Source organism: Anser cygnoides, chromosome 7 (genome assembly GCF_040182565.1).
Source record: "Anser cygnoides isolate HZ-2024a breed goose chromosome 7, Taihu_goose_T2T_genome, whole genome shotgun sequence".
NCBI classification, from domain to species: Eukaryota; Metazoa; Chordata; class Aves; order Anseriformes; family Anatidae; genus Anser; species Anser cygnoides.
Window position 1 is genome coordinate 22,224,524 of NC_089879.1, and position 23,668 is coordinate 22,248,191.

At 48.2% G+C, this 23,668-nt stretch overlaps 1 protein-coding gene across 2 annotated transcripts in view; it reads left to right on the plus strand.

Moving 5' to 3' along the window:
* The first annotated feature begins 4,815 nt into the window (after positions 1–4,815).
* Positions 4,816–23,668, plus strand: part of PRKG1 (protein kinase cGMP-dependent 1) — a 466,622-nt gene continuing 447,769 nt past the window's right edge. The window contains exon 1 of one of the 2 annotated variants that reach the window (XM_048069304.2): positions 4,816–5,173. In XM_048069304.2, the coding sequence (XP_047925261.1) occupies positions 4,908–5,173 (266 nt within the window). In that variant the 5' untranslated portion in view covers positions 4,816–4,907. Of the gene's footprint in view, positions 5,174–15,631; positions 15,664–23,668 lie in introns of those variants that run through there. The other variant, XM_013171986.3, reaches the window with a different exon arrangement.

Genomic DNA, 23,668 nt, shown 5'->3' on the forward strand with positions numbered 1-23,668 from the left:
TAGAGCTGTGCTCTTGTGCACATGTCCTGGACACTGCTCCTCAGCAGGCTTTGCTCTTGTTGCTGCAAGTTCTTCCCTGAAACGTGCCAATCCAGTTTCTTCCTTCTGCCTTTGAAGAAACCAGGGGATGTTTCAGATGTATCTGCCACCAAGCCAGGTGAGGTTTGCAGAAGAGCTGAAATGCTCTGGAGGATGTTTCCTTGAAAGGTGAAGGGATTTTTATTATACAATTTATAATTATTCTTTTTTATTGTTATGCTCTTTAAAAAGTCTTTGTAGAAAAAGGTGGTGAGCTCAGAAAAGCTTGTGCCTAAATTTGTAGTAAGATCAAATGATTAAAGATAAAAGAAGTTATATGGCAATCTTCTGTTTAAAAAAACAAAGGGAGAAATCTACCAGGAAGTGATTTAAAAAAATATATATATATTTTTAAAATTCAGTTACAACAAAGCTCTTCATTCTTCTGCATATCCAAAATTTTGCAAAAGCTAGTGTGCAGCACAGGAGTGGTGACACAGCTGCAATTGTAGGGAGGGAAACTCATCTGGATAGTACCAGACAAACAGCAGAAATTCGGGTGTAAGAGTTCAACGTGTCTAAATTTGAATGATAGATTTCTGTAGCCCCAACAAGTCTTGCTTGTGTGGTTTAATTTTTATTTTGTTTTACCTTCTCAATATTAAAAAGAGAAGTGCTCTTTGCTGCTGCTGGGCATTTTTTTCTGTTCATCTCTGTGATGCTGTCGAGCAAGCACAGCAAGAGCTTGGTGATACAAACGTGTAGCAGAAATGGTCATGCCGAGGCATCTGAATAAATGTTTTTGGCTTCTTATTTGTCCTAACATTATGGAAAATGACATCCTGCTCATCACATTCTGATGGGTGCTTTAGTTGATGTTCATACAAGAAGAAATTAAACCCATGGAGCCATAAACAACAGTGAGAAAACCTACCAAAAAGCAGGAGTGGAATACAAGGAAATGTTTCCAGCTTATCATGGCAGGAAAAATGTTTAATGAAGTGGGACAACCCTGTAACTCCATGAGCTAATGAAACCTTAGAGCCTAGATCTTGGATGCTGAAGAAATGAATAGCTTCCTCTAGCCTGTGGCTGCTTCTGTGCCTGCAACATCATTTTTCTGTACATTTTTAGGGGTTGGCTTTAGCAGGGGAGGAAAAGTCAATCCAGCCCTGTGGAAATGTTTGGGTGGCATCACTGGAGGCTTCATGGGAGCCACTCGTGTCCTTGGGCAGCTGGGTGGTGTACAAAGCAAACACCACGGCGCTTTGGAAGGTGTCGGGCAGCAAGATGGGCTGTGAGAAGTAGCAGCATCAACTGCTGGGGAATTTGGGGAAGACAGCTTTTTAATAGAACCATATTTTTTGCATTTCTCCGTGCGAAGGAAGCTGTTTGGATGCTTATGGCTTCCCATTTGAGGAGTTACTGCATGGTGAAGAAGCCTCGCAGCTTGTAGTAAATTAGACACTGGGGAGGTGACACAATTTATTAGATTACCCAGAAAACAAGGGATGAAAACCACATTTGGTCTTTGTTCTCCGGGCAGCAACAGAAATACCAGAGACTGAAACAGGAAAAAATTAATCCCTCCTTCTTGTAACCTTAAAACACCCTCCCATAACAAGTTGTCTTGTATGTGATAAGGAAATGGTTATGAAGAAAAACCCAGATGAAGGCAGGCAGTCTCTGGGCTGCATCCGAACTTAATTAGCTCTTGATTTGGTACCACCCAGCTTTTGGCACAGCACCTGTTTCCAGGAGCTGGTTTACAAAATAAGGCTGGAAGATGAGGGGAGAGCAGGGCTGAGTGAGCAAAGCAGGGCAAAGAAATAGCTGCTGCCCTCTAAAACAAGAACTTTGGATCCTCTAACTCCTTTCTTTATATATGCTTTCTCTCTATAAACATAAGTTGCTCTATGTGTCTGGAGGACATACCTCGTGTCATCTGGACAGTTGCATCCCTTAGGAAGCTGCTGCAAAGGTTTAGCTGATGTTAAGGGTGGAGGGAGGGGTAATACGTGTTTAAAAAGATCATAAACACCGATTTCTATTTGTTATATGTATTTTATTTTTGCATGGGGGAAATGCTCCAGTGCACGTTGCTGCAGGGCTCGTTGCTAGCAAAAGTGAATTTACCAGAGAAATAGTGGAGGCAGTGCAGGGGGTGGAGGATGTGAAATAAAAGCCAAGCTATTGATCTTATAAAATCCCACGTCACCTCTGATACCCTGTTAAAGTTGCACTAAGGGGTTACTGGCACAGCCTGCAGTGGGGAAATTACAGCCGCAGTCTGAGTAATGTCTGCGTGCTTCACTCTTGCAAAGCAATCTCCCTTTGTTAGAAGGGGTTTGAATGAAAAATGAAGGCGCTGCTCCTTCCTGGTTCAATACCTGGCGTATTTTACATGCCTACTTTCTGTAAACCCTCTTCCACGGCATTGCATAGCAGAAGCAGCGATGCTGGGAAGACTTGGGAGGGCCAAAGCTGATCTAGGTGTCTGGCCATGCTCAGCGCTTCAGTTCCAGCTGCTGCTCAGACGCAGGGCCACGGACAAAGCATCCAAATCCGGGTGGGATATTAATACTGATCACATGCTGCGCCGTTCGAACGTTTGAAACCGAGATCGCGTGGGTGAGAAGGCAGTCTGGGACCTGCTTTTTCTGTCCTACCCTCTGCTCCAGAGGGTTTCTTCCATCTAAACAAGACTCTATAAGGAGACACGGTCATAAGCAATGTCTGTATTTGGGTCTGGTAACGTAGAGGTGAAGACCAGAGAGCCTGTCAGAGTGGGGTGGTGGTGACAAGATTCTCCTAATCCACAGTAAATTTCTAATTGCACTTAATTTATGGCATTCTTGACATTTTCTCTTTGCCCTGCTGGTCCCCAGGGCTGCAAAATAGCTTAAACCTCAAAGTGCTGTTACTGGGTTTGAAAAAGAATTGCACGATTTCCAGTAAAAACCAGAGCGTTTGGTTGGTTTTTAAAAACCTCTTTGGGAAAGTTCTTCTGATGCATTAGGGTTGCTGTAGGGCAGAAATGCAAGATTGCTCTTGGGAGTGGTCTTCGTTGGTGAAGGTCTCTACATATCTACTTCCACCTCTAACCGAAAGTCTTAGGACTGTAGACAGCTGTGGTATGAAGCACCAGTGCTTTGCTTGGTTATCACTGGTTATCTTTGGGTATCGTTTTTATCATTGGGTATCTTTGCTTGGTTATCGTCTCTACGTTGTGGTTGTTTCAGCATTTATCCAGGTTCCTGTTTCTGCGTGGAGACCAAGGCTTGTAGGCGGTCCTTGAATGCGAATAACGAACAGTGCATTAAAAACAACCCTGAAAAGCACTGGTTGAGTGGTGAGATCTGACTGCCTAATTACTGTGTGTTTTGGGGAAAGTATGCGCTTTCTGGATTCTTTCCCTAGTTACTTGCCAGAAAATGCTTTTGCAAAGCCTTTGAGGAGCGCAGGAACAGCGCTCCTGTTTCCCTAAATGAAGGTATTTTTTTAGGGAACGAGATTTTAACAGGGAAATGTTTGGGGGGCGGCGACCGTGTGCGGGCTCCCCCTGCCCTTCTGGCACCCCTTCCCTTCTGGAGCAGCAAGTGGAGGGTCCGTCCGTCTGCAAATCTCTGCCCTGCGTTGCGCGGTGGTTTCCTACACGAGATGGCGCTCTTTGCCTTCCAATAAAGCCACATGCAGTTTATTTTTTATAATTTCCACCCCCCCCAGCCCTGCCCGTCCCAGGGATGCTGCTGGGATGCGGACGGGACCTGGGAGCAGCTCTGCCTCTGGGGGGCAACAGCCGCGTGCGAGAGGCTGCGGGGACGGGCCCAAGTGCGGGAAAACATCCCACTGCCTCCACCTCATTAAAAGAGAGGCCGCTAATTGCTTTCCCCGTGCATCTAAGACTTTTCTGATACAACGCCGTCCTCCGTGCCGGGCTCAGATGCTTTGCAGGGGCCACGGCAAAGCCGGGGGCCGCGTTTGCCCCATTGCCCGGCTTGGGCTGGGACCCCCGGGGAGGGAAGGAGCGAGCGGCTCCTGCCTTCCCTCTGCACTGGGAGGGCAACGCGACGCAGGAGCCGCTGGTGCCCTTTGCCAGCCGGCGTTAAAACATTCATGTCCGTGATGGGCTCTTCCAAATAAGTCCAGGAAGGGCGAATTCCGGCCTCCCCGGAGGCTACTGGCGAGCGCCCAGGCTGCTCGCACAGGGCCGGGGTGCTGCCGGGGCCCTGCTCCCCCCGGCGCGGGGGCTGCGAGTGCTGGGACAGGGGGCACCCGGCCGGGGGGGGGGGTCTGGGTGCCCCTGGGGGGGTGGGGGGGATGCGGGGTGCCTGGCGGGGGGGGGACGCAGGTGCCTGAGGGGGCTTGGGGCAGTGGGGAGGGACTGGAGGGGCTGAGGGGAGCGGCGTGGGGTGAGCCGGGGAAGGGGTGGGGGTACCCGAGGGGGTGGGGTGAGCAGGAGGGGCCGGCGGTGGGATGCGGGGGGACCCGGGGGGTGGGATGGGGAGGACCAGGGGGCGGATGCCGAGTGCCCGGGAGGGACGCGAGGGGGTGCCGAGGAGGCGGGGGCCGGGCGGGGCCGGGGCGGCTCCACGTGGCTCATTAGCGGGCGGCGATTCAATATTTATGAAGTGCTCTCGTTCGAGTCCCAAGTCTTCGGCTCCAGTTACAAGGAGCTGCGTCACCCTCCGATCACATGGTAATTGTTGCTATTTCCAGGCTCCCAGCCTCGCGGAGCAGCACGGAAGCTCTTTCCCCTTTCCTTGGCTTTTTTTCTTTTTTTTTTTTTTTTTTTTTTTTTTTTTTTCCCCTTCGCCCCCTCACTTTCCCCGCTCGGCGGCTCCATGCGAGCGGCCCGGCGCTAGCGCGGGGCAGCGGCGCTGCCCAGGATGAGCGAGCTGGAGGGGGACTTCGCCGCGCTGCTGCTGCTCAAGGAGGAGCGCATCAGGGAGCTGGAGCGGCGGCTGGGCGAGAAGGACGACGAGATCCAGGAGCTGCGCCGGCGGCTGCACAAGTGCCAGTCGGTGCTGCCCGCGCCCAGCCCGCACATCGGGCCCCGCACCACCCGGGCGCAGGGCATCTCGGCCGAGCCGCAGACCTACCGCTCCTTCCACGACCTCCGCCAGGCGTTCCGCAAGTTCACCAAGGCCGAGAGGTGGGCGCGGGGGCGCCGGGGGTGCTGGGGGGATGAAGGGGCCGGGGCCGCGGTTGCCTTAACGAGACCGACTCTTCTTTAGACATACACGAGGGGCACTTCTGGCTTTTTTTTTCTTTCTTTCTTTTTCCTTTTTTCTTTTCCCTAACCACGCGCTCAGCCTGTCTGTTCCCCCCTCCCTGGGTCAGCGCATCCCTTTGTGCCCCCTGCCCAAGGCGGAGCAGAAACCCTCTCTTTCCCTTTACTTTGCCAGTGCTTTTCCAAAGTCCCGACCCGCAGCCTTCCCAGGGGCCGTGAATGCCGCACGCGTGCTTCAGTCTCTGCCCCCACCCTCTGGGCTCCCTCAGCTCCCCACGACCTCCCCGAGGTCCCCGTCTCCTCCCCGTCACCCAGAGCCACTGGAGAAAGCAGGTGGGGACCCCCCGGCACATTCTAAGCCCCCCATGTGCCTGCAGCGCTGTGCTGACAGCACACGTCCCCCTGCTGCTCCCACACCCCAGCATCGTGCTCAGTAACCTGGCTGGTTTGGGGGTGCTCCTGGTTTTTATTTAAGGTCCACTCAATTCCTCCCCGTCTCATTACCATGACGTGCTGCTGCACCCTGTACCCCTGAGCCCCATCGCACCCCAACCCACCCGGTCCTCCTGCACCTCTCCCCCCAGGCTGATACCCGCCAGTGGGCTCAGTGTCAGTGCGGGCACCGTCCCCCCCCTCCATCGACCCTTTTCCAGGGGGCTGCAAGGCCGTCGTGAGCACGGGGCAGTGCTGCAGTCCAGCCCTGCCAAGGGAACAACGGTGCTTTCCAGTTCCTGATGCTGACCTGAAGAATAAATGGGCCGGCCTGGTGCCAGGGCTCTCTAATGGCTCTGTGGGTCTCTCTGACTTAAAAACTGCTGATGGTATTTTGGCTAATGTAGGTAGGGGGGGAACTTGCCCTCCTAAGAGTCTCAAGCCTGTGTTTTAGCCGCAGCAGCTGGTAATGCTGTCTAACTGCTCATCCCGCAAGGTCCGTGAGAGGTTCGAGAAGTGTGCGATGCGCCTCTCTTCTAAAACCCAGAGACACCTTCCATAGCATCATCCCCTGATCCGATATTTAGACCCGTCTCCTTTCTCCTGCGCGTTGATTTCTAACCAGTGTCCACAGAAACCTCTTCATCCGGGCCTGGGATCAGCCTTGAAATGCTTTTTAATCTCTGAACATAAATAAACATCGATCTGTGGTGTAATTGTTTCTATTTATGGCTAGATTGTATGTAATATACACTGATGTTTAAAACTTCCAAGAAGTTGAAAACTGGATGCTAGAAACTCCTAGAAGTAGTGAAATCCCAACTGGAAGCAGAAAATCGAGTCTGTCCCTATCTGGCAATACGCTGTGTGCCTCATAATCCATCTGTAACGTGTAGCAGGGCCAAAGTCAGAAAGACTTGCAAAGATCTGAAGAAAGGGCTGCGAAAATAGAAAGGTACTGAAAGATAGATTTTGTCTGTAAGTATGTTTTTATGCCGTTGTTCCTCCCAAGAATGCAATCGTATGGATTGTAATGGAAGAAAGGAAAGTGCTTCCGTGTGGATGATCACGCATACGGAGCTATTCCGATGTAAACCAGAGTTTATCAAAATATTTGGGACACTGCAACCATATAAAGTGCTGATCGTGTATGTTTTTTGGAATATACTTTTTCCCTGTAGTTTTCTTGATGTGTTACTACTGCTTGAAGAGATGCGTGGTGAGGGGAGAGACATACATGTGAATGATTTACTAATGTATATTTGTTCAGTTATATTTATTATTATTACTATTCCTGTGTACCTAAGCACGCTAAGTGTTTTGTGTTGTGCCAGACCTTGATGGTAGCTGATGCTGCACCTGGTAGATGCGTGCGGAAGCCCGAGGAGGGTCAATGTGCCGTTGTTTTTCCTGGTGCGGCAGCAGCCGGCCATAGCAGGACGAGCTGGTGCAGCGACCCAGGCACTTCGCTAATGCCTCAGAAAGTGCTTCCTGAGAAGTGGTGCCGAGTTGCTAAGCAAAGTCTTTGCCACAGTGAGAGGCACTGTAAATGATAAATGATGCAAAAGGTAAATGATGAGGTGTACCTGAGGTGATTGGCTAGGTCGAATATCCAGATAGGTTTGTGGGGATGTTCAAAGCCCTCTGATTCCTGCAGCAAGGTGCTTTTCAAACCCCAAGGGGTTCTTATCTGCATTTTTCAGCATCTGAAGATGTTTCGTGCTGCACAAGTGATCAACATGAGCCATAATCCCTGTCTTTTGTGGAATTTACTGAGAGGATGACTTGAAATGCATTCTCAAATTCAGAGGTGCGATATCTAATTCCAGCTTAATCCTGCCTGTTGGAGTCAACAAGCCGTATTCATACCAACACAATGCTGTACTGCTTCGGAAGCTGTTGTCTTGAAGCAGCAAACAAATCTCTGTGTGCAGGTACGGGTGGGTGTGTCAGAGCCACAACCAAAAGGAGGCCGTGGCCGTGTGAGATGTACCCATCTGGACAGTCCTGTCTGTCTGTTCTTCCACACTGGTCCGCACCCAGTGCAGCAGGTTCAGGGCCAGCATTGCTTTAGGGATGGGATCCATTTCCCCACCCTGTTCCCAACACTCACCTGGCCATGCTCGCCATGCCAGCGAACTTCGCCCTCAACTTTTTGACGGGTTCCCCCCTGTCGTAGCTGGTTTTGGGAGGCGTTTGCCACAAGATGGCAGTGGGGGCCAACGTTTCACGCAAGGTGCTGGGGCCTGTTGTGGTCTCAGCCAAGCAGCTCTCGCCCTGCTGAGGTCTTTTCGGGATGGGATCCCAGCAGGAACTTTTCATTTTCACCCCCCTCTGCCTCTTCTGAGGCGCTGGGGAATGCACTGCTGCGAGCGTGTGTTTACCCGTGATGCTCGACCCCAGCATTAAGGGCTTTACCCCTCGGATGGAGGGTTAGAGCAGGTGCTTCTGGCTTTGTATGGCACCCAGCTGCCACCACCCTGGGTTTGGTGGTGGCTGTGGCGGGATCAGCCCATCTCATGGCTGGTAAAGTCAGGTTCGGTTAATTTAGACGTGATCTCATCGTCCGCCAAGGAGACATTGATCCTGCCTCAGCCCCCGCCTGAAAGACAATGCAACTGGAGCTGTGTCCCTCGGGGCGTGCAGGGGGAGCGTGCTGCAGCTGGCAAAAACACGGACCAGCTGTGTTACGGAGGTGCCCGAGGGTGGGGAAGAACGGTCTGGGATCCGCAGCTCATCCAATATCAGGAATAGGTGGGCAGCTCTGGGTTTAACAGGCAGGGTTTGCTACTTCTGTGGAGCAATGTCTCCAAAAATCCAAAATTCAGAGGCGGGGTGGGGTGTCAGGGACAGCAGTGCTTTTGACATTAATTATTAATGCCCTTCTTTCGCCTCTGGTGGGGAGATCATGTTCGCATGTACAAATCCACCTCGATCTCCTAAACCCGCTGACATCTCTCAGGCTGGCCCAGACCTTAAAATGGGGAGGCAGGGGGAAAAATCCCCCGTTTCCTGTGCAGCAGCACCCCAGCAGAGGTGAGGAGCCCACACATGTGCTTAACCTTTAAACCACCCTAAGAAATGCCTCTTTTTCCCTCATTTATCCATCACCGATCAGCTCTCATCCAGAGTGTGCTGTGGCAGCGCGTTCTTCGGGTATTTCAGCCCTGGGTGGTTGACAGGAAAGGATTTTATTAGATTAATCTGATTAACTTGAAATAATTTCATTAGATTCAATGATATCAGTGTGTATATAGTAAGAACTAACGGTCCAGGTGCTCCTGTTGCTTTCAGCGTCCTTAGTGCATCGCTGACCCGAAGCGAGGAAAATACGAAGGAGGAAAGTTTGACTGAGGGTTATTTAATTTGCAAACAGCCAGAAAACGCTGCAAAGGGAGCTCCTTGAGTCAGAGCCTGTTTTTTGACCAGCCTTCTCTCTGGTAGTCTGAGTGGAGCAGCTCAGTCTGCGCACAAAGCGGTGAGATGTGCAGGGGGGTCCAGAGATGAGCAGGTTATCAGGTGCCGTGAAGTGAGGTGTGGCACAGGTCCTCGGGTCCCTGAGGTGCCTGAGGTTGGTGGGAGAAGCAGAAAGATTTCAGAGAGGGAAAGAGAAGCAATCGTTTGTGGCTAATCGATTGAAACCATTTCCCTCCATTTAATTTTTAATGGGAGAAGCGGCTGGACTGGGCTGCGCCTCCTTTCCCCTGCAAAACTAGCAGGATGTTCTAACTAGGGTGTACTTCAGGATGTTCTCTCGGTGCCATGAGCTGGGTCGAAGAAAGCTCACAGTGCCTCAACACCAGGTCCTAGCACCCTCGCCGGAGGCTGCCGCACGTTCCTGCAGGCAGGATGCGGCCCGGAGGGGCAGGGGGGCTGCGACTGCCCGTCCCCTGCTGACGCAGGGCTGCTCCCGGCAGCCCCCTAGCAATGCATTCTTCCCTCTGCCTATTTTTACTTGCCTCCGGCCACAGGCTGTCGGTGCCTCCCCGGGGACCAAGCTGCACTCAGGCAGATTTCCCTGCAGCTGAGGGGTAACCGTCCGCACACCTTCCCCTATGGAGCGTGTTCCTGATTTGGTTACGAATCCCCCAAAATGTCGTTGCACGTGAGCTTTAAAACCATAGCTGTGCTCCCAGGCAAGGTTAGGGCAAACTGCTTCTCTCTCAGATCTCTGATGTGAGCTCATTTTAAAGATATGGAAGGGAAAAGGGCTCTAGCAAACGTGAAACGTCGCTTCTGCACGGTGGCTTCAGGGGACCCCAAAAGTGTGGAGGGGAAAAGGGCCCCGTGTCTCATTTACCTTCCTCAAAGCAGCACCTAGATGTGGGCACAGGTGGTACCATAAATTACTTGGCCACAGTAGCTCTTTATTTGGCTCCTTTTTAGTCGCAGCAAGTGTCAGTTTTTGTCAGAACTTTATGCCACATTATGGGGAAGGTAATTCTCCAGCAAAAATCCCCCAGGCAGCGAAGTGCATCAAAGTGAAATGAGATTGAAAAGTACTAAAATAACACTGCGTGTCCCTCTTTGCAGCTTCTACTAATGAGAAGCTTGGGAAAAAAGCCTTCCTGAGATGTGCACTCAGTTGCCTGCGGAGCTGATGCAGTTCCTGGAAAATATCTAGCAGAGCTTGGCAAGGGGCTTCTTTGAGAGCTCTCCCCTGTGCCATGACCTCCCGGCTGGAAAGGATGAGGACTGCTTCGGCCTTGTCTTTTTTTTTTTTTTTTCCTCCCTTTTTTTCCCTACATTTTGCTCATGGATATTCCTTGAGCATATTTGTCGCATTAGTAATACAACCCTGTAGTCGCAAAGGAAGCGCGTGCGTGTGGAGGAGACGCTGAAATAGCTGGAGGAAGGGGGCTGAGCTCAGGACCGCGCATGGTGTAGCAGGAGCTGGGGCACTACAAGCCTGCCCACTGGGACTCGCAAGCAGCAATGATTACATTCTGGGCCAAATTCATGTGTTGGGCAAAGCCCAGGCTCTGTACAGAATTGCGCAAGGGAGGCTGGGGAATACCTGGGCACAGCCTCCAGGGGCAGCCTGCAGGACCTCTCCAGCAGGGCTGGGGCTGTTGTAGCACCGTGACCTCCTCCAGCTTCAGTCCTGATCACTGGTCAATAAGTGATTGCCTTAGTTATGGATTGGCTTCCTCTCTTTCCAGGAAGAGGTGTGAATAAATCACCAAAAAGTGGTGTCCAGGGAAAACGTTTCATCATAGCGCAAACAAACGGATTTAGATAGAGCAGTGCTAAATAAAAATGTCCATTTGAATCCATGGCTTCTTTCCTGTTGAGCCTAGCTGCATGGTAGAAATCATATTTGGGGGCTTTTTGCAATGCACTCTGATGTATTTGCTTCCAGTGTAATGGAGTAGGTATAACTCGTCAGTTGCTTTAAATATCAGAACAGTAAATGATATGTTACAGGGTAATATATGGTGAGCTTTATCAGAGGTGTGTTACTGGTCACACATACTGGTAGAGCAGCAGGTGAACACAAAAGCAAAGCATTCTTGACATGCAGTGATGTACAATTTGGGTTAGAGATGGTGGCAAAGTAGAAGCTGAAGATGTAAGTAAGCTTTATCGTATGTTTTTTGACATACGGTTTGTGGTAATGGAGTACAAGGCTGTGACTGATTCTAGCAAGCGCAACCCGGTGGCAATTTTGAGTTATTTTCCTTTGCATTTTGCTCTTTGTTGGAAATTCCTATAAAATTCTCCAAGATAAAATCACTGCTGGTATTTTAAATGGCCAATAAATGTATAATTTCTGTTTAAAAAATCTGCTTTGCAATTGTTTGTAATAAGGGATCTGGTTCTGAAGCTTGTAATTCTACCTTCTATTTATGTGTCTGCCTGTAATATTGTCACTGTTTAATTTCTTCGAACTCCTTAATGTTTCACACGCAGAGAAGTGCCCCCAGATGAGTATTTGCTCATCCCTGCTCTGTATTATATATCCCGCAGTATATGAAATTGGGAATTGTAACTGGAGATAATTTCTTGAGCAGGTAATGTGCTGAGATCCCAAAGAACTACAGCCAAACCCTCTAAATGACTTCACGTGTATGCTGAAGTTTGCGTGTGTGGTTGATGTCTTTGTAGCTGTAAGCCAAAATGCAACTTCAGTAGCTGGAATCAGTGGGTGTAGCTGGAAGGTAAAATTTAAGAAACTTGAAAAAAGACATCCTGAAGGGTGTTTTCCAACTGGGATATTTGTAGTACTTTGAAGGAGTTTTGGAGGTGACTGTGGTGCAGAGAGAGAGATTTTGTGCTGCTTTGAGTAAGGCCAGAAGGGGAGTTTGTGGATTACCAAAGAATTTGCCTATCAAAAAAAAAGCCAGAAGGAGTAAATATGTCACATCTCCCCTCTTGCTGAAGTCCACAGCTTCGGGAGGTGCTTTGGGGCAGTTGTAGAAATGCACGCTGGTGTTTTTGAGGCGTACTGATCACTAGCACAGGCACTTCTGGAATCCAGAAGAAAATAAATCTGTTTGCTGGGGGGAATATTGTGGGAATACGGTGAGCATGAGGTGCAGAAGGCTTACATCTGGTGCAATTTGGAAAGGTGGCGCCAAGAAAAGCCATGAAGGAGCAAGCAGGGTGGCTAACTCTGTTTTCCAAAGCAGCTCTGCAGCCATTAGAGGGGAGCTTTGTCCCATGGCCCCGAAGTGTTGAGCATACTCCCACAGATGCAATCCCTTTATGGCTGGGGTGTAAAACACCCCCTTCTTATTTTTTATTTTTTTCAGTTCTGTGGGAAGCAGATCCCAGCTGGGTGGGGGTTGTTGCTGCAGTCACAACCGGGATGCAGCGTAGGCTGTGGCATGGCAGGGAGGATTTTTGGTAAAATAGCTGGGAAGCTGCTTTATTCTGGCAGACACACAGGGAAGTGTTGGCAGCAACAAGGCTGTGTCTCCAAGGGTACGCCAAGGCTTTTTTGCTTTTCATCTCCCAGCACTTATCACTGGAGGGCAGTGGTGACTGAGAAGATGACTGGAGGAAGAAAGCCACAGATAAATAATATGGCATAGCTCCTGGAAGATGAATGCAGCACATGCTCAAGGCACTGAGCATGGCATTGAGGATTAGAGTGAGGATTTTAAGATTTAAGGTGTTTTGTTTTCTTGCATTACATTAAAGCCATGTCTTGCCCTTCAGAGACGAAGCCTGCGAATGCCTCCTTTCTGCTCGTGATGTCCCTGTGGTGGGGGAAGAAAACAGAGCGTGGAAATCCCTTTCTGCACAGCCCTGGCCCATTTTCTGCTGCCTCCCCACGCAACGATTTGCCCCCTTCCTTCTGCAAATCCTTTTCTGTTCTGCTCACGTGGAGGTGGTCCCTGAAGAGCAATGGGACGGTCACTAGGTGTTTAAATCAAGGACAGCTCCACCAATGCCATAGAGAAGGACCGAGAGGGTGCATGCAGCACAGTATTTATGTGCCACTGCTTATTTTTAGTGAGCACTGGAGGGCAGCAAGAAGTGGCATCTCCACAGGCTACAAAAGCCTTTAAAATCTAATTCATCATCAGAATGCCTTCAGCAAGCATGCAGACTGGATGCACCACATCACCGATGCCACGGGCGTCGATGATGCTTGTTGCCCTTGCGGCTTCCTGCTGCCCATCAGTCCCTTGGCAATGGGAGCGATGCGCTTCTTCACCCACAGGTGCCAGCTCCCTTTTTGTTTGGAGGCCTTTGCAGTAAGAGAAACCAAACTGGGACTGAGGTGAGTGAGACAGCTGCACGTGCTGAGCTCGGTACGCCTTACGCCGGTGTTCTGTGGCTGCTGTGTGCTGGCAGTCCTTCGGTCTTTGGTCAGAAAAGTAATGAACTAGCTCCATGGATCAGAGCTGAAATCGGTCTCCTTTTTGGCTCTCGAGAGCCTTGCTCTGCTGATTCAAGTGAAATCCAGGGGAAGCTGGGAAACAATCAAATGACAGAGTATTTTATTCTGGCAGACAACCCCCCTTTTCCTGTTGTCTTTTGTTAAGAAAGTAGCAGTCATTCTATGATTACTCAAAGACGATTTTTAATTTTTCCATTAAAAGAGAATATTTTCCTATTCCTCAAATACCTTGGCAGGCCAAGAAAAAACCTTGTACTTTAAAAAAACAAACAGGCAAAAAAAACAAACAATAGACTTCTATTCCCGTGTAACAGGCAAGGTTTAGCTAGAGAAGCGCATCTTGTAGGCACAGGCAGTTTTCTAGCACAGGTCCCAGCTCTAGTTCCTTTCAAGACCAGAACATGGAGCTCAGTAATGGCATGAGAGCTTTACTTTACTGATGTGCATTGGTTTGTTTGCCGACTTGATCACTGATAGAATGGAAATAACACTGTTTAGAAGAGGATAATGGGATATTTATCTGCTCAAGATTACAGTCTCCTGTTTCAAGTGTCTCACCTGGGTCTTAATATTTATCCGGTGGAAATGCATTCATGGCATTCACCTACCAGCAAGGAGCTGCAGCTGTGCTCACAGCAGGACAGTGCTTCCGTGCAATATGACATTTCATCCCACCTACCATAGCCTACAGCTGAGGGATTTTATTCCCAGCTCTGTACTCTGGAGCTCCCAAGAAAGGCCAGCAGGAACCACCAGCTTTCTGTTGAGTACGACTTGCCTGCCTATTCGACACCTTACCCAACATGCGTGGCTCTTGTGTTACGAAATTAATTTTTCCAGCACGGGGAGGGGGGGTGGTTCTCCACACAGGCTGTGTATTTCCTGTGCAATTGAGGCAATGTGGTGGAAAAGGGGTTTTGTTGGTTGGTTTTAAGGCTGCAAAACAGATTTAGTATTTTGACGTTCAATGTCGGAATCAGTGGCAATGAATGTTTTGTCCCACGGGAGACAAGGGGCAAACCTCGGGCACCTGAAGAGACACAAAGCCTGAGCACAGCAGACAGCAGCAAACCAGAATTCGTTTTGGTGTAGAAAAGAAGAAACAATGAATAATCAGGCTCAGTGAAAGTGGGGAAGAAAACATGCTTTATGACTCTGAGGTACATTATGTGTGCTTAACCAGATATGATTTATGTGAATGTTTCCACTGCACTGAGCAGCAGGATGAAAGATGTCCTGGAGAAATTGCCTGCAAAAGTAGCCACAGTTTCAGATTCCTTTTTGCTGCTTCTGCTTTCAGACCATTCAAGTTATCTTTGCAAACAATGAAAACTCAGGTACCTGCAAGAGCCTTTTGAAGAAAAACCACCGGGTCAGAGAAAAAAAAAAAGGCATATTTGTTCTTTTGAGTTCATAGCTTTCTATGTGATGTATATATATATGTGATGTGTATATATATATAAATGCATATATGTGTTATTCCTAGCACTGAGAAATGTTTAGCTCGCATTGGCAGATATAGCACTGCCATGCATGGGTTATGCAAAAGAGGAAAAAAAAAAAAAAAAAGGAATGCATTGAGAATAGAGTTGTTTTTATTGTACTATAGACTGGACAGCAAAACTACTCTGCATTGGTTGTTTTTGTGCAGTTACTCCCAAATACATATGTTGCTCATTTCCTTGGCATCTAAGGGTTGAAAAACATTTAGATCTCCACTCTGGGGCTCAAAATCAATCCCGAATGTGGCCACAGGTTTTCCCATGGGACCAAACCACTACCAGGTTGTGGTGGGGCTCCAGATCCACCAAAAGGAGCCACCAGCATGATGGGGAGCAGACAGAGCCGCAGAGCTCATATGAAGGGAAAGCAGCATCAGTAATGGTATTTGCATGGGGCAGTGACTGGTGGAAGACTTGTTCCTCTTAGGAAGTGGGAAAGTATTATTAAAAAAAAAAAAAGTATCAGCAACGGAGTTGAAAGGGTGAGGTGCAGATTATAAGGGCTAATGAAGGCTATTTGTTGACGGAGCACAGCAAGACACAGTTTCTATTTCAGATGAAATCTTCCATTTTACTTGCAGGTATGAAGAGCTGGGAACGTGACACAGGATGCAAGCTGGAGGCTGGTATGTGGCCGGGGACATGGTGAGGTTTAGGTTTGCCCTTTTCACAAAGTCTTTCTGAGAGCTTTGGCAGCATTTTGGCCTCAATGAGGAAAAAATCCCAAGATCAGCTTTTATAGGAAAAAATTTTGTAGTCCCTTATAGAAAAAAAACCACAGGTGCTACAGGATATTTTTAACTGTAGGTTTGAAAGTGTTTTCCTTTGGAAGTGAGTCTCTTTGCACCCATTGTGCAGATGCGAAGGTGAATCACTTGCTCATGATGGGCGCATTGGTAGATGGCAGGGTCAGGAAGGGAGACCTAAGGTGTCTGATCCAAGCCTCGTGCTCGGCCAGTTTATGGACACTGCTCCAAAATGGAGAGTTCTTCAAGGCCATGGGAGCTATTTTTGCACTGTTTTGTTTCTTTTTTTTACATTTCCTTTGCCAGCTTCTCCTGGTGACAGTATAGAGTAGGATCGCAGGGTAACTTAAAATTCATCATCACACCTTTTTGTTGTTCTGTTCTCCTTGTTTTTGGGCACCCCCTTAAAAGCTGTGAGGCTACCTCTATTCGCATACGAGCCCAGAAGCAAGCCTCCAGCTTGCTCTTTGGGCTCTGCAGAGATGAGATGCAGAGTACACGTTGGTGCCTGGCTGGCTGTAAATGCCTTGTGCTCGGCTGAGGACTGTGTGCATCTCTCTCTTTTTTATTATCAATATTTAAAGGCTTTTGGCAAGATAAAGTCAAGCTCTGCCACAGCTTGCTCCCTGGTGCAATAAGGAGTTGCTTCTTCAGTGCACAAGGTGTGTGAATGCCCGGGTAGATGGTACACCATCCATCTTCTTGGTGGCATTGTGTCTGACTTCAGTCCTTCAGAAAAGGACTACTAAATACTAAAAAAATCATATCAAAGCAGCATAAAAGGTTCCTTCCCCCCACATTGATTTTTTTTCATGCTCCATTAAGAAATCTGTCTCGAGGTAAAGGGCGAAATCTGTACGTCCCCTTCATTGCATAATGCATTGCTGGGGCATTAGCGTAGGGTTTTGGCAGTCAGGCTATCCATGCCTTACTCTGATCTGCAGTTTTTATTATCAGATGCCCAGATCTGGGAAGGATCAGACTGCCTCTTGGAAACATGGACCGGGGTAATTGGTCTCCCTTGCAGAAACCCTGATGTTTTGCATCTTCTGCCAGGCTTGCTTTTCTGCCTAGCAGCCTTGGTAGAACAGAGAGGGCTGAACTTTGCAATTTGTCCCTTCCCTCCACGGCATTAAAATAATTATTTTAAAAAAATATACGCCAAAGTGGATGTTTTGTCTTCTGGAGCAGGATTGATTGTGGCAGCTCCAGGCAGAAGCTCATTCCTCTGTGTTGCTGGAAAGGATGGCTCAAGCTGGTGTGGGTATTATGGATATGAAATGAGGATTTCTGCTGGAGCAGCTTCTTGCTCCATAGAACTATGTGCTTGGGGGCAGAAGAAGAAAAATGCATGGGAAAGGGAAGTGGAAATGGTGTTGGGGTCAACTGGAGGACAGTCTTACAGAAATTTTGGTGCCTGATTAATATCTTCTATGTCTGTGTGGTGAAATCTATCCCAGTGAATATAATCAGCTTGTTGCAGAGACTATTTGCATCCAGGAGATGTTGAATCACTTGTGTGTTTGCTGCCCAGCTCCTTCTTCTGCAGCTCATTATTAGCTCTTGTGCCTTATTAACTGGGTTGACCCATAATCTGCTATCGCTACTCCTGTACAATGGTGTCGGTAAAACTGATTTCTACCTTTAATGTTAGGTTGGTTGACTGCATAACATCAGAGTCTTTTGGAGTAAATGTTTTTTCTCCTTCAGCCTGGTTCTAAATATAAATCTGATAAAAATCAACTCTTTAAGAGATTTTAAATAAAGTCTAAATAAAATGTTAAAATAGGGGGAGAAAAATCACATGAACGTATTGGTTAGTTGTCTGCTTAAATTATGTCATTAATCTCCCCAGCCAGTGTTTCTGCAATCATTTTTGCCCAGGCAAGCATGTGAAACAGTCCATTTGAGCTGCCTTTTCCCACCATGAATATTCTTCTGACCCCATCCTGGGCCTGTGATTCATTAGGAACTGGAAGCAGCAGTTATTTGCGTGGGTGTTGAATTTACTCGTCATGCAATCATTTTCACATTGTGAGGCATAATACGGAGCTGATAAAGTCCGTACATCTGTATTCTGTCTGGGTTTCCGGACTGAGAAGTCTGCAGGATGTTGGACTGACAGCATTTGTAAATTCAGCGCGTAACCCTGATTTATAGAAAGAGGCTCTACTGTTACAGTTATATTCACTTTTGAACCCTTTTACTGTGCCCAGAAGATGTCGAATGGCAGCAGAATGAATGAAAATTACTTCAGTTTTCACAAGTGGTTATGTTATAAGGCCAGTGAGGCTGGCTGTGATCGTCTAGCCTGATTTGCAGGAGATGGGCCATTAGCCTTTTTGGAGGTTTTGTTCTGCCTAGTGCATTTCTGTCTTAAATAATAATAATAATGACAACAAAAAAATCCTCTGTGTGTGGTTAAAAAGTTTGCTAGTGGCTGAGAAAGCACCGTGATCCCTTGCAGCTTGTTGGAAAGATGAATTACCCTAATTGCTCTGCCTTAAACATTTGTTCCGTGTTTTAAGCCTCGATTCGTCTAACTTCATGGTGCTGCTGTTAAATCCTGACGCCGCTGCTTGCTGGACAAGCTGCCCGTTCTCACGCTTTCTGGACGGCGGCTCATTGCTTTTAACCTCCCCTCTGCTGGGATAAAAGCCACTGGCAGCTAAGACATGCTCAACAAGTTTGCGTTTGTAAGTCTGTTTACGTCTGTCTTAATTATGTTACATTGCTGTGAATGCTTTTTCGACCCAATTTGCAGGCAGTTTAACAAAACCCTCTAGTTGGCTTCATAAGATCTATTTTCCATACAGCCATATACATTATATTGCTTTAATTTCTTCCTCAGTTAAATGGAGAATCGCATATCCTGAAGGGTGTCCAGGATCAATGTCAAGCCAAAACAATTATCTGTGCAATTCTATTTGCTGTCTAAAAATATTCGTGGAGTGCTTGCTTTCCTCCAGCCATCCAGAGTGTTTCTTGGTGCTTCAAAACTTGCTGAAGATCATCAGTAGAGAAGACCTCGAGGTCTGCCCCCCCCCCCCCCCCCCCCCCCCCCCCCCCCCCAAAAAAAAAAAATATTTGAAATCCCAGCGTATTAAGACCTGATCCACTCCATTTTGCGGTAATCTGGCTGTCCACAGACTATGTCCCACTCTGTGTTTTGTCTGTTAAGACGCTGACCTGTAAGATCATTTTGTTTTCCAGGGATTTTCCAGGGACTTGCCAAATAACGGTATTTTGCCTTCTTAAGGAAGCCATGACCGCAGAGTTTAGCATCCTGACTTTTCCTGCCCCCCTTCCATTGTGTGAATTAAATGGAATTTGTGCAATTCCAGTGTTTATAACCAGGCTGTGCTTAGGTGGGCAGGAGGCTATTCTCTCTGGCCCATGGTGTCTTGGCAAAGCCACGCTAACTTTACAATTTCGTTCTGCAAAAGCTCTCCTTTCTCTCTCATTTTAACAATTTTCTTCTTTGTCTAAGGTATCTGGTGCCATAGGCACAAGTGGTCTTCCATGTGGAGACCATCAAGATTGGCACAGCTCTCTTGCAGTAGGTGGACTTTGTTGTTCTAGAAATGGGGCTACAGGCAGTAAATATATATATATATATATATATACACACACTTACACACTACCCCCATACATATATATATATATATATATATTCTATGTCAGCACATAGATGTGTCTCTGGCCTATGTAGCTCTTCAGGTTATGCTGTTTGCAGTTGCCACACTAAGAACACAAGGGTGGCTTTGGCCTCATGGGATGTCTCCTGGTCCTCTCTCCTCCTGCAGTCACATTATGACCCTTCCCCTCCCTGCTTGCACTGGCAAAAGGCAGCTCTGAGCACTGGGTGTGCAGGAACAGTCAAGTCGTGGTTTCAGCCTGTTTCTGCTGCTCGAGCGTCTGTTTGCCTCAGAAGCTGCCTGAGCCTAATACTCCACTAATGAAACCACAGAGGTAATGATTTCCCAGTGTGTAGGAAACATTTTCCGGGCATTACCTTGTGTAGCCTTCAGGCCCACACAATGCTAATGGGATAATTATGACCCAATTTCACCTGCTTAGGCACTGCTTTCACTACAGTCAAGTGTTCCCAAAGAAGTGAAATGTCATCCTATTCTCAGTTGATCTTTAAAACCTGTAGGTGGTCTCTCACTTTTTGCCTGTACAGGTACAGCTTTCACTTGTATAAGTTTAAAGATATATTCAGCAGATAGTAATTACTGTGTTTATCAGTTTATAAAGTAGGTCCTGGCACGTTAAAGTAAATGACAGTTTATTGATCTTTAACCAATACAGGAGGTTAAATACGGATTTTTCTTTCCCAGTATACTTCTCATTTAAAAGCACCACATGAAAATGCAGGCTGGAAGTGAGATGTGGTGCAGGTGGGTTCTGGACTCACGTTGCCAGAACCTCCAAAATAAGACTAATCACTGGCAGAGGTTGTGCCACAGGCTCCAGCAGAGCTGGCTTTGTTCGAGCAGCAAGACAAGAAGGTGGCAGCTGAGACTGAAAAAGAGCTGGGAGGTTATGGCGAAGAGGTTTAGATCTGTTGTAGCTGTGTTCAGCAGCTCTGATTTAAACAAGCTCTTTTTCCTTGCCAGTGCCAGCACACTGTGCTGGCGGGTAGAAGTATCCCTGTTTTTGAGCAGGTAACTGGATGGCATGTGTTCACATGGACGTTGTTCATGGGCTGGGAGGTCTGCAGCTGGTAGCCTCAAGAAACTGTAGATCCAAAAAAAAATAAAAAATAAAAAGCCCAGTGACCAGAAGCAATGTGTGGCAAAGGGACAGTGTTTGGGACTCTGAAGCAGTTCGCAAGCATAACTCTAGTTCTAAGAATGCCATTGTCTGAGCTGAAAACAGTGGCTAAAGCAGGAACTTGTGCCTTCAAACAGCAGTGTGCCCCTGTGTAAGGACCTGGCTTTGCAGCCAAAGGAGAGCTGAAGGTTTTGCTGTGGCACTGCTCAGTGACAGCGGACAGACAGCATCCGACAGGGGCAGAGGGAAGAAAGTGCCTACGGAGTGTTTCTCTGTATTGATGCTTCCCTGGGGCTGCTGGAAGCACCTTGAAATGGGGGCTGAGCTCTGAAAACCCAAATTGCTCCTGGCCTCACAGTGAAAGGTCTGGAAAGCCGCGATGGTTCTGCCTTCTCATGCTGCCATTGGTCCTAAATTTCTATTGCTCAGATGAGCTTGGTGGAGCAGTTGGTAGCCCAAGGAAGAAAGGCTCGGTCCCACGGTGCGGAAGGACAGCGGGCAGGGCACTGAAGAAGCCAGGTGTGAGGCTGAGGGTGGCGAGGTGGCAGCTCTGCCATCTCCTCTCCATCCACAAGCTGTTATGGGAGGGAAGGGAGCTGTGGGAGAACAGGGCAGCTGGAAGTGCAGGGACACGGTGATGTTCGTGTGCATTCATAGGGGTGAAGTTGTGTTATCCGTAGTGTGCTGAGGATGAGCATCACATACATTAGGGGCTGCCAGGTTGGGTTACGCTCTTGGTGCTGGCTGAATGCTGCTGAACAGGCCCAGTGAAGAGACAGGGTCAGCTCTGGAACGCAGGCAGAGGTGGCCGAGCAGTCCTTCGCTCCCGGAGGTTAAACACATGTGGATTGTTTCTGTGCCATCTGCCATACGATGCAGCGTGCGTTATGGTTAAGGCCATGACAGGTTCGTGCCTGGACTTCAGGTTACCCCCCAAGGCAACCTCAGTACCATCCAGGTCATCCCTCGGGGTCCCGGTGGAGGAGGTGCTGTGCAGAGGATGACTCTTAGCTTAATGCTGGGAAGTGGTTAAAAGCGATCAAAAATATAACGCTTCAGTTGCCGGCGAGCAGAGGGAGGTCGTTGCCGAGGGAAAAGCTTGAGGGCTGCTCAGACCCCAAGCCTTCCCGGGAATAAGAAGTGCTTTCAGACCTGCATCCCCACCCTCTGCTCTCATAAAAGGGCTCATAGACCAGAAACCTTTAAGCAGATGGTTTGAATAAGGTAAAGTACATAGCCGGCAGTGCCCTCAGGTACGTCTGGGTAACCACATCGACCTCCAAGGAGCTCCACAGATGCAAGCAGAGGTTGCGTTGGCCCGGGGGGACTGGGCAAGATTGAAAGGCTGCACTGTTCAGACACCGGTATTTTTATCAGTCGAACCCTGGGGAAGGATTCCTGGGCCAAAGCTGCCAAACCCCCAGGAGCAGCCGTAGGAATGTTTTCCGCGGTGGCGGGAGGAGCACGGCCGTGAATGGAGGAGCCGTGGGATGGCAGCGATGTTCCCCATGCCAGCAAGACCCCAAGACAAGAGTGAGAGGGAAGATTCATGAATTAATATGTTTGGGCAGGAAAAAGCTAGCTGGTTTGGGGCTTTTAAAACTTAAATCTGCTCAGCGGGAGGAGCGGGGGGCCTCATTTTTATTTGAATTTGCCTGTCTTCCAGTTCTGGACTTTTGGCCCTCGTAATGTCTTTACCCGGCATGCCAAAAAATGCCCTTTAATGCTGACACTCCCTCCACATTGTGGTGTCCCTATGATGTAGTGCATTGCTTCACTGTGCCACGGCCCCCGCCCCAGCACCAGGAGGTGGAGAGGCAGCAGCAGGAGATGTGTTAAGGGATGCAGAGGCAAGCCTTGGGTCCTGTAGCCCTCATGAAGAGTCACAAATCTGCATGTTGTCCCTGAGTGCCCAACTGTACGTTTACGCCGAAAAGTGGGGATAAAGCTGTGGGCATGCCCTGTTAACACAGCTCCCTTTCCTGGGTGCTCTGAAGACTGTTTCGTGGCTGTGTGGTCTTCCCCCAGGGGAAGCCAGCACTTTGAGTGCCAGGTACTGTTTTCTGCAAGAGAAGGTGGTTACACGTTAGGGGGGAGGTGATGTCTGCTGGTTTGCAACCTTGTCCCTTAAAATGCATTGTATTGACTAGATAAAAGAAGAAGAGGAAAAAAAAAAAAAGGCACTTGGCAGGGAGATGCAATTTTTCTGGCTCCTTTGAACTGCCTGGCATCACCTATAAATCAAGCGCTGGATGTAGGGAGATTTAATGCACGACCCTTTTTGGTGGCTAAGTGCAACCTTTCCGCTTCCCTCCTGTAAGCCCTGGGCTGGGGCCGGAGGAGGCGGTGCCACACTTGGCCCTGCTGCCTGGTGTGGGCTCCCAGCAGCTCCTTTGAAGGGGCTGTGAGGTATAAATAATTAATACCTGCTAAATTATTCATGCTGGAAATACAGTACATGAATTTAGCAAGCTGACCAGGATAAGAATGAGTAATTATGTTAAATAACCCATAAAGTGTGCAGCTAGCAGGAGCTGCAATTTGTTCACGTTTTAGGCTGCTTTACATTTTTAGGAACAGAAATAAGCCACACTGGTATAAACTACAGTTACAGTTAAAAAAAATATGGTTAAATGGTGTGGTTTGAGTCATCAACAGACAAGGTGCACTCTCACGTTTGATAGGATTTGTGTTCACATGGTCAGCTGGCCATTTTTCCTTTGTGGGGTGGAAACAGGTACGTTCTCTTTTTAAGCTTTAATCACTGCTCTCTGCAAGAACTTGCAGCCATCTCCAAGTATTAGTAGCACAGTGCAAGAAATTGTCCACCAGATGCCCTGTCCCAACCTCTGCACACTTTACTGTTTCTTTCCTATGCATCACTGAACAGGTAGAGAGGTAGGGGGAAAAAGTATTAATTAAAGCATTATTTTAAATCCGTTAGCAACATGGGCAAAGTCCTAATAATGATGTACGAAGATTTAGTTTTGCAAGCATGTGTAAGTAACTGCATGCCGCTCAGTGGGCAGCAAAACCCAAATATGCAGTAAAAGACTTTTCCAGTAAAGAGAAGACATCATTTAGTAGTTTAAAAGGGAGAACACTG